Below are 11,341 nucleotides of genomic sequence, written 5' to 3'. Positions count from 1 at the left end.
TGTTTATATACTTTGTATAGAAGGTAAACTTCTCTTGCTATTGTCTTTAAGCATATATATGTATATTTTCAAATCTATAAACTGCAGAATGACATAAAAAATCCTACCAAAACCAAATTTATTCGTTTAGAATTAAGTTAAAAATTAACTCACAAAGTATATGTTTCTTAATTGCGTAAACACTTTATTTATTTCAAATATCGTAACTTGTATTTTGAAATTTGAGATTTCTTATACCATAGACAAAACAATACCAAGAGATGGTTAGAAAGATATAATTTATATTTTTCTTGTATATTGTGCGTGAAATATCAATTAATACGTTTAAGTTATGATAACTAGAATAAAAATGAACCGAATATTTGTATAAAGATTTTAATATTTTTTACATATATTGACGAACAAGAAATTCAGTTTGTTAGATATTAAAATATTTAGTAATACACAAATGTTTTTGAAAATTATAGAGAAGAAAATTCCCTAGTTACTATACTTATTCCCTATGTTCCTTCCATTTCGTAATTTTAGTTCCAGTTTCAGTTCCGTAATTCTACTACATATGTCTTATCTTGGTCTTCTCAAAGTAAATTTTTGGACCAGTGATAGTAGGTGGTGTTTACATTTGGGAAGTGTGTACTTTTCATAGTTTGTAATATATGCAGATTAAATACATAATTATTATCAAATTTACAAGATGTAATTGTTAGTTACAGACAGTTAAACAAAATTAAGATAAAATGAATTTAATTACTGCATTAAAATTTTATATTACTCGTATGACAGAAGAAAGTGGACCTGGCATGAAAGTTCTTTTGATGGATAAACAAACGGTAAATCAAAGATATTCTATAATAAATAATATTTAAAAATTACAATGAAATATAATTACATGGAACAACTTAAATTATGAACATTTATAATATATTCATTCATCTTATGTATGCAAATAATAAAATACATTGTATTATTGTTTATAAAAAATGAAAAATGTAAATTGTTAAAGTTACTACAGTTATATTGGATTCTGTTTCTTCTTTTCTTATACTTATTGAATCTTATAGTATTTTGATTTCTATTAATATTAATTTTAATTGATATATTCTCCTTCTTCGTGGAATTTTTTCTTTGTATAAATAATTCAAGACTTCTATAAATAAATCTTATGTACATATAAACAAATCTTGGGCTTCTATGATAGCATTGAACTATATAAACATTTTCATTGACATACTTCTAAGAAATGAAATTTATAGCGATTAAACTATAAGATTTTGATCATTACTTTAAATTTTTATTGAAATAATGTTAGTTAATTACAAAACTTCTGTTATGTTAAATATTGTTATGATTTACCTATTTTACTATTTGAGTAAAATATCATGTATTTTCTCTTTTTTTGTCTATAAATTCTTTGATAATTGTTGAAATCTATATGCGTATATTTGTAGATATGTTGATTTTATATATTTTTATTTATTTTAAATTTGTTGAACATCTGCAGTTTATGAATAATATTGATAAATGTATAATAACAGTAATAAGAAGAAATATTCTTTTTAATTTTATATAAAATATAACTCATTATATATATTAAATCAAGGTGGAATATGTGGCAAACAATATTACAATTAAAAAACATAGCAATAAATAGTTTTTATTAATAAAATTATGGTATTACAACATATGCTGGAACGATTGCAACTTACACCTTCTTTAAATGTCAGATTATTCATGGCTCTTGTTAGAAAAAGTTTATTTATGATATTAATTGTGACATTAACATGCATAGAAAATATAGTTAAGTAAATAGATTATTTTTATTATCTATATGTTATTTGCATCAAATGATAACTTTGCCTGGAGCGGAATTCCCTTAAATATATATATATCAATATAAATATCAGAAGATTCACATATTTTTATATATACTACAATGAATGGATGCTGTAATAAACAACCAACATTCAGCTTAAACAAAATCTAACTTAAAGTGCATCATAAAACAGCATTTTATGAGAAGCAGGAGTAGACTGACCTGGGCCACTATGATTCTCAGTCCGCCATATAAAAGATATGTTAAAGACAGAACATTTGATGTAGAATTTAAACTGGATTTTGATCTTTAATATACTTAAATAACATTATTTATTCATATTCTTGTCTATAAATATTAAATTTGAAGTTTGAATTAGCCAAAATATATGCTTGAACTGTGTAATTTTTATTTACAACGTAGTCTACGTACTGTAATTGGTAGGAGATCTTCGACGTTTATCTAATCATATAGTTTCCTCTATATTGTAACTTTACTACTGCATGTAAATACGTTAAAATTTAAATTAACAATAGAAGCTCCAATTTTTTAAAGATTAAAATCCTTGTTTGAATATTGATAAATTTGATTTACCTTCCTCAATTTCAATGACTAGCGGATAATTTGGTTTGAGATATTTTCACTTGATAATTGTTTCAAGTCTTTATTACAAATATAATATAATAAAATACATTGGTCGCTTAAATAGTCACAATTCGGAACTGAGCTTTACTAAATAGTCGAACAGGCGAGTTTTCCTGAATTAGCCGCTATTATCTGATTTCGACTCGTCCTGCAATAAAGAAGCAGAGGATGAGAACAAGATATAGGAAAAGCATGTGAAATATAGCAGAATGTCTACAACAAATAGAAAATAATTTAAATATCGTGGTATCATTCTAATCCAAAAAATCTTAACAATCTGATTAAAGCAATCTTACAATGATTTATTAGTAATTAAGTAATTGATGATACCCAAGATAACCGAGTTACGTAAAAACAAATACATATATAAATTCAAAGGAAAGTTTATAATTTGTATATTTCCAGACAAGTATCGTGAGTTTACTATATAGTCAATCGGAAATATTTCTTAAAGAAGTTTATTTATTCGAAAGGATTGACACAAATGTTCGTAACGAAGGATTAAAGCATTTGAAATGTATAGTTTTCATAAGGCCAACCAAAGAAAATATCGAATACCTCTGCAACGAATTAAGGTGTCCCAAATATGGCACATACTATATTTGTAAGTAATTACAAAAAATTTTGTGTCCTTAAATTCAGTATTTCAGTATTCTAAAATGTACCAAACTTATTAGCAGAATATACACATCAAAACATATGTATTAGAACAGGAAGTAAAACAATGTACCACAGTATTTATATAGCACTTGTTAAAAGTAACATAATGCAAAAATGATTTGTTCTTGATTTATTATAGTACTTTTTGATTTTTAGATAGTAAATTTTTTTAATACCTACTGTTCTATGCATGTATTTCTCGTATTGTTTGACGATAGCGTTTTGTGTTCCGACCTTATTTCTGTACAAAGTGCTAATCTGTATATCATATTACTTTAGATGACCTGTAACTAAATATAGATAAGTGAAAAGAGAGGAGATTACTTGTTATTATTTCCATAATTCCCAATTATTTTGAAATTGTAAAATGCTAATAATAATTATATCAATCAACTATTAGACTATAATCACTATATTTATCACTATATTCATTTAGATTTCAGTAATATTATCGCAAAGGCTGATATCAAACTTCTAGCTGAAAATGATGAACAAGAAGTAGTAAGAGAAATTCATGAATATTACGCAGATTATTTAGCTATAAGTCCGCATTTGTTTTCACTTGGGATTAATACATGCTCGCAAGGTATCGAATTTTTTACAACTAATTAATTAATTGAGAATCGTTACGTGAAAAAATGATTAAGAAATCTATTATAAAGTTTTTGATAATAAATATTACACCTAACTGGTGTAATGTAATTATGAAAGCAAAATAGAGAGCGAAAAATGTAAAAAAATAAAATAAAAATAATTTGTTTTTCTAAGGCTTGCTATGGAATCCAGTACATCTACACAGAACCGTCCTGGGCTTAATTTCAGTCTTATTATCAATTAAAAGATGCCCTTATATACGTTATCAAAATAGTTCTGAGATGGCAAAGAGATTATCAGAAAAAATACGCGAAGTATTAAGTAAAGAATCGAATTCGTTCGAATTTAGACAAGATTCTAGCCCGATTTTACTAATAGTTGATCGAAGAGATGATCCTGTTACACCCTTATTAAATCAGTGGACTTATCAAGCAATGGTTCATGAATTATTAACTATTAACAACAATCGTGTTAATTTATCACATGTGAAGGGTATTTCGAAGGAATTAAAAGAAGTTGTCCTTAGTGCGGAACATGATGAATTTTATGCAAGTGTAAGACTATGTCTATTATCGTTTTATTGATGATTTTATATATGTGTATATAGATACATATAATAGGATTCCTTATATACGTTCAACGAAAGGTACATTTCGCGTTATATGGGATTCCGCTATACGTATAATAATAATTTTCTAATTATTATTAGTATAATTTATATTTAAAACAGAAATATTTTTGAATAGAATTTGTATCTTAACTTTGGCGAAATTGGGCAAACAATAAAAGAATTGATGGATGAATTTCAAAAGAAGGCTAAGAAACATCAGAAAGTAGAAAGTATAGCCGATATGAAAAATTTCGTAGAAACTTATCCGTTATTTAAAAAGTTATCTGGTACGGTATCAAAACATGTGACAGTAGTTGGCGAACTATCTTCTCTTGTGGAAAAACATCATTTACTGCAAGTATCAGAATTAGAACAGGAACTTAGTTGTCAAAGTGACCATTCTATGCAGGTGAAGTAAATTTAACAAGTTGTTAATTGTGCTTGCAAATTATTATGCTTTTGTAAAGGTTATTTAACAATAAATAATTATACGTTTTTCTTTACTATCAAAGCTACAAAAAATAAGGGAGCTTATTAATAATCAACAAATACGAGAAATCGATGCTGTGAGATTGGTCATGCTTTATGCGCTTCATTATGAGAAATATGCAAATAATGATATTAATGGTTTATTGAACTTATTAAAAAACAGAGGTGTTTCAGAAAAATTTTTGAAGGTATATGAAAATGAATAGACTTTTATTCGTGAGTTTGGTATAAGCTTCGAATTTATTGTAATTTCAAAATGATATTGCAGCTAGTATACAGCATATTAGAATATAGCGGAATTAATGCAAGGCAGAATAACTTATTTGATCGAGAAGCAGTAGCCAAGATTACTAAAAAGTTATTCAAAGGTTTAAGTGGAGTAGATAATATTTATACCCAACATACGCCATTACTGAACGAAACACTTGAAGATTTAATAAAAGGAAAATTAAGTCTGCAAACATTTCCATATCTTGGAAATACAATGATGTCAAAAAGGTAAATTGTATGTGATATATTTTATGGAATTCAAAATAGAAAATTAATTAATAAATTTATAATTAGGAATTTGTGCGTATGTATGTGCGCGCGCACTATTGTGCATATTAGTAACTGTGTATTTGTTATTCTACAGGCCACAGGATATCATAGTTTTTATGATCGGAGGAACAACATATGAAGAAAGTTTAACAGTCCATAATTTAAATAAACAAAATCCTGGGATAAAAATTATTTTAGGCGGCACTACTATCCATAATTCTACAAGTTTCTTAGAGGAGATTCAACAAGCTACTTCGGGCATTTTATCGCGATACAAAAACAATAACAATTGAAACATTGTTTGTACATAATTTGGTTTTAAGTATTTATTTATATAATTTGGGATTATTTATAATGGTTACAATCATATTCCACTGATAACAATATTAAAAACAAATTGTAGTATAAAAAAATAGGAAATTATATTAATGTTAAGCAAAACTTGTGTTTCCAATGAAGTCATTTTCCCAATTTCTTCATTTTATTCATCGTAGGTAAGAGCATCTTCAACAGGTACGTTTGCAATTTTATTCTCCTTTACCGGTACCTTTAACATATATTTCGTATGTTTCTAACGTTAACATGACATAAATGTCAATAATTAAAATTACACATTACAATCTGCTGGACAGAATATCTCTGATTTCTATTGCATTCAGTTGTATAAGTAATGAAAATGAATCAAAATATTTACATGATTAATTAAAATTCGATCTTATTTTACATACGTGTAATTTCTTCTTATCTTAAACTCAAATCCATGAATATAGAACTTGTGATATTTTATTCCCTTATATGTTTCAGAGGAATTCTTACCAGCTTCCATTTCTAAAATCATTTTTACGATAAAATACACTTATTTTTACTAAATATTGCATGTCTTAAAATAGTAATTTATTATAATCGTTCAAATAAATAGAATGTAATTTACTTATAGAACTTTACATATATATGTATTATCTTACTTATAAACAGGAAAAAGTGTAAATATCTTAGTTGTATCAAATTTTTAAAATTTGTAAGTATAATTAAAATATAGAGTATTATTTGAAAACGTTTTATAAATACATCATAATTTGTTTCTTATATAAAAATATCTTTTAAGCTGTATTTAATAATTTGTTCATGGAAGTTTACTGAATCTCAAGAATATTTTAATTAATTTTTAAATTTCAGTGATTAAGAAACAAAAACCCCAAATGCAATTTTGTATTTTCGTTTTATTTTAGTTTATAGAAGCTTCCCTTAAGTTACCTATCACACACTTTTCATAAAAAATGTTTCATACGATATACATGTATCTTTTAATTCTATAGATAGTAAATATTGCTTTTGATAATTAGTTCGTTATTAATTTATGTATTTTCATAACATTCATGCATTATTAATACAAATCGACCAAAATGCGCACATAATTACAGTGGCAAAGTAAGTACTTACCTACCTTGAGCAACAAAGATGTATCAATACGAAATATCCATTGGTTAACCGCCTAATAACTTCAGGCTGGGTTTTGAAAGAAATGATACGAATTAAACTTAACAATACGAGTATATTCTAACAAAGAATCAAAACTACAATGTAACTTGAAATAATCTAAGTTACAAGAATTATAAAGCCTCGATTTAGCGATGATTCTTGCTCAGTTTTACGTAATGAGTGACGCGGGGTGTTCTTAGACACTGAATATCCGAATACGATGATTCGACAGTACGTTTGAAAGGGAATGTAACCCGTAGATTATAATGACTGACACAATACAAAGTACGAAATGATTCAAAATGTACGTGAATCCGAACGCAATGTTCTATATTAATTTTAGGAATTGCATGTAGAATTTCAAAATGCCGCTCCTTTTATATCCTAGAATTCCATAATTTTAATTACGAAATAGATTATGATCTTATACGAACTAATGCGATATATGTACTTGCATATTATGCCATGAGTCAACCACACGAGGAAGATACGCTAGTCTAAACGTGCATTTTGGCTTCGTGCAGGATGCGTATGTACCACTATATTATTAAGATAAACATAAGTATATTCCACTCTCTCAGCACATATTCCTCCTAATAATTAATTTCATAGTTTCGTAAATGTAAATCATACTGTATAAACATATATACTATTGGCGCATTAGATCTGAAAGTCATGTGAAATTGGTGCAGTAATTATTGTGATTATAGTTAACCTTCTGACTATTACTAGCGCTTATTATATTCGATGTCACTGTATATTATGGTGGGCACTTTTTTATACTTTCGTTTTCAATAAGCTAAATACTGCAGATATATTACTTATTTTATATATGTATATGCATTTATCTTTATTTATCAATAAATGGTCCACTAGATGAAATTTACAACACTGGCTATAAAAAATTATATTGTGTTATTTAAAAAAGTGAGTGTGTCTGACTTTTTCATTGAAAAAGCGCTTTTTAGAATTTATTATATTCGATCTATCGATTGTGTCGATTCAACAAATTTAAGTAATTTTTCTTAAGAAAATTTTTCTGTCAGATTATCGGTTAATGTTTAGGAAATCATGACCGTCATTATGACGAATACCACATGTATGCCACCCCTATAGCTAACCCTTAGCTATACATAATTAGTGTAAGTATTATGATCACATTTTAGAAGTAAACACTAATCTTTGTTTGAAGAAACATATACGAAAAAAGATAAGTAGCGTAAAATTTCGTCATAAATAAAAATTGTTTATAAATTATAATTCATTAACGATTTACGGCAATACGGAAACTATACATACTTACTGTATTATGCAAACCATTACCGCTAAAACACAAATATCTACTGAATTTGTAAAGAAATTATTGCTATCTATGTTATTCACTGTATTGCATCAAAAGTATTTACCTCTAATATTCCAGTTGAAAATGCGTAAGTTGCCATCACCAAAGTAGCAAAAAATCCAGCAAAGAACTGATTTCGTCTCTTGTTAGGAAATTCATTTTGTGCATATTTTTTTATACTTTGAGCACTTTCTTTGGTTTTATATTCGCAACATTCGTTCGAAAAATATTTTTCCGATATGCGGGATGTGTACGACATTAGGTTTGTGCAGGCTTTTAAATGGTTTTGTAATGCTGGATTTGGTAAAGGAGCTTTGAGCAATGGCGCTAAGTAAGAATATACAATAGCATCCAATAGAGTAGGTTCTTCACCCAGAAAATATACTGAATCCCCAAGACTTGTGGATAGCAGTGTCAAACATTTCTGTGCTTCAGAGTAAACCTATTACATATATAATATCAGAATTATATATAAGATGAAAAATCCTGTACTTTAAGTAATTAACAAAGATATATACAGTAGAGAAAAATATATTAATTTCAATAATTTGTATATGAGTTAAAAAATTATTTGAATTTATTGGAAATTGATTTTATGCAACAACTTAATATTTATTACTATAAATATTAGGAGTAGTAGAGAATAACTACCACAAATATGCAGATTTATATTAAAATATTGTATGTATATATAAGTATATTAAATTCATTTATTAAATTTTAATATTATGAGTAAAATGTTAGTATTATCATTTGTGAAATCAGTTAATTTATCTAACTACCTTATTTTCTATGATGCTTATATTATCTTCTACAGGATACAAAGTTTCAAGCATAGCTCGAGCTTGTCGTTCAAATTTTCCTGGATAGTAAAAATTTAATGGAAAGGGCAGTGTTTTACAATACCATGGTCTTATTAATTCATTCACATTTTTCTCATCTATCCACCTAAAGGTAATAATATTTCGCTTTTGATTAATACAATTCCATTGCATTTTATTTCACATACTCTTGCCTTGTAATAAGAGAATGTACATACCAAATGAACTGCAATGCTGGAAATAATTTTTCTTTCAACATTGTATCATAAGCCATAATTTTTGCACATTCTTTTCGACTTAAATTCTGTTCTGTATTATAATTCTTTCCTCTAAAATATTCTATTATATCCTTGGTTTCATTAAATGTACCATCATTAGTTTTTAGTATAGGTAATTTGCCATTAAATGGATTACTAGTTGCATTAATTTTCAAAGGTATATCATTAAATTTGGCATAAACCTAAAAAAACAAGAAATATAGTACCGATCAACATATAGAAGTCCATGACTGATAAATGATAATAAGAACAAATTATTAAAAAACTAAAGTAAGTTCAAATTATCTTATTAAACCATTATGGTTTTTGTTATGAGCAGCCGGCGAGAAGTATTTTATGGAATATGATTGTAAATATTTTAACAAGCACGCGGACCGGACGCTCAATACATATTTATAAGCAGTACTCAAATAATGAAAAATTAGGTAACATACATATTGTTTATTAAAATACTGAAATTACCATCCATCTTGTTTACAAGATATAAGAGTAATTAAAATATTCCATAACGTTTTGTGACAATGAGAATATATTATAACCTATACACAAATTACATACCAAAACCTGCAAACATTCCGTGTCAACTGACGGTAAACCCCAATCACCTTTCCAAATAGTTAATTCAAACGTGTCCATTATCAAAAAATAAAAAAAATTAATCACTTATTTCATAAATTAAAGTACACAATAACCACACGTGCTTCTTTTCACTATACAGTAAACAAAGATTTTTGTCGTTATTAAACTAGATGTAAGATTTGGTGTACTTCTCAGAAAATAATCAATGAATTAATTTGTGAAATCAACAAAAGAAGATTAACTCAAATTTACTTATTTATTTGTACGAATATTTATATATATATACATTATATATATTGTTACATATATAGATTAATATAATAACAATTACTGTAATAAATATAATACTTAATAATTATAATATAGTAATAATAATAATAATTATTATTATTATTATTATATATACATATGTTAGTAATTTATTAAGTGAAAACTAAATTTTCACTGAAAGACATCTATAGGTATTTCTACTACAAAGAAATAGTGTAATAATGAGCGATTTGGGTAGTATCTCCGATTTTTTCAAACTTTAATATATTAAAAAGGGCTATTTAAATGAGCAAAATATCACAAGAAAGTATCTTAAACAATTATAAGTATCTTTAATCTTACTTTAGAACTAAACCTAAACCTAATTTCAATCTAACAAAAATCGTAGAAAATTTCGCTATTTTTATTTTGTGATTCATTTTGAAATATGTCGAAACATTTCATCGATTTTGAAATATGTCGATACATTTCATCGATTTTGAAATATGTCATAAAGCTCAACACTTTCAACAACTTTTGTCTATACATATAACCGACGCTCGATCTTAGTTTTCAAACTGGGTTGGGTTAATACTAGTATTAAGTCGGTCACCGTGAGGCAGTCGGACAGCAATTTCTCTGCTTAGTCCCTTTAAAGAATAACTGAATAAATTCGTTGGATCTGAGTTAGGTAAAGCAACGGAATGCAGGCCAGCCGCCACACAACGGCCGAATTAATACGACTATTCGCCCGACCCAGTTTGAGTTATTGAGAAATGGTTTAGCATTAGATTTAACTCTAGTAAGCAAACTACGAAATAAAAATGATGAAATTTTTTGGGTTTTTTTCTAGATTGAGGATAGGTTAGGTTTAGTTCTAAAGTACAATTAAAAGTATTCATAATTGTTGTACGTAACTCTTTTTTATGATATCTTGCTTATTCAAGTAGCTTTATTAATATATTCAAGCTTAAACAAAATCACAGGTATTGAACAAATTGCTCATTATTATATTAGTAAATCAGTTAGTAATATTAGTCGCTAATCACTTCTAATATTTATTTCTAAATAATAAGAAATGTACATTTGTTGAAATTAACAATGAAATTAGAGCTTGTATTCTTTTTGTTTACAAGTATTATATATAAATAATATTTGATAATACCTATTAAAAAAGAAGACTGATATTTCTTTAAAGAATAAACCGCACCGGCATGAAAACTTAGATGGCGGTATGTACAT

The 11,341-nt window shown here is 26.7% G+C and overlaps 2 protein-coding genes across 21 annotated transcripts; one reads left to right on the top strand and one right to left on the bottom strand.

Moving 5' to 3' along the window:
* The first annotated feature begins 552 nt into the window (after window positions 1-552).
* LOC122576074 (vacuolar protein sorting-associated protein 45) lies at window positions 553-5,792 on the top strand. Of its 2 annotated transcripts, XM_043745882.1 has the most exons (9): window positions 564-629; window positions 708-830; window positions 2,864-3,062; window positions 3,555-3,704; window positions 3,887-4,266; window positions 4,459-4,731; window positions 4,835-4,999; window positions 5,080-5,309; window positions 5,446-5,792. In XM_043745882.1, exons 2-9 carry the CDS (start codon window positions 738-740, stop codon window positions 5,642-5,644), a joined length of 1,689 nt encoding a protein of 562 aa, XP_043601817.1. In that variant the 5' UTR covers window positions 564-629; window positions 708-737; the 3' UTR covers window positions 5,645-5,792. The 2 variants fall into 2 exon arrangements, with proteins under 2 accessions (XP_043601816.1, XP_043601817.1); XM_043745881.1 differs by having other exon boundaries at window positions 553-830.
* LOC122576076 (metaxin-1) lies at window positions 1,705-11,325 on the bottom strand. 19 transcript variants are annotated; one of them, XM_043745896.1, is made up of 8 exons: window positions 11,265-11,325; window positions 9,830-9,981; window positions 9,212-9,453; window positions 8,955-9,120; window positions 8,237-8,614; window positions 8,154-8,155; window positions 7,282-7,369; window positions 6,887-7,214 (listed from the first exon to the last, which is right to left on the bottom strand). In XM_043745896.1, the coding sequence occupies exons 2-8, from the start codon at window positions 9,905-9,907 to the stop codon at window positions 7,191-7,193; spliced, it is 978 nt and encodes a 325-aa protein (XP_043601831.1). In that variant the 5' UTR covers window positions 9,908-9,981; window positions 11,265-11,325; the 3' UTR covers window positions 6,887-7,190. The 19 variants fall into 19 exon arrangements, 12 of the variants coding, with proteins under 12 accessions (XP_043601840.1, XP_043601842.1, XP_043601835.1 ...); XR_006319641.1 differs by lacking the exons at window positions 6,887-7,214; window positions 7,282-7,369; window positions 8,154-8,155; window positions 11,265-11,325 and adding exons at window positions 5,764-5,898; window positions 6,080-6,179; window positions 6,796-6,857 and having other exon boundaries at window positions 9,830-10,131; XR_006319644.1 differs by lacking the exon at window positions 11,265-11,325 and having other exon boundaries at window positions 7,282-7,496; window positions 8,134-8,170; window positions 9,830-10,129.
* Between the last annotated feature and the right edge of the window lie 16 nt (window positions 11,326-11,341).

This window comes from Bombus pyrosoma, linkage group LG15 (assembly GCF_014825855.1).
Source record: "Bombus pyrosoma isolate SC7728 linkage group LG15, ASM1482585v1, whole genome shotgun sequence".
NCBI classification, from domain to species: domain Eukaryota; kingdom Metazoa; phylum Arthropoda; class Insecta; order Hymenoptera; family Apidae; genus Bombus; species Bombus pyrosoma.
This window is presented reverse-complemented; position numbering and strand designations above follow the sequence as displayed.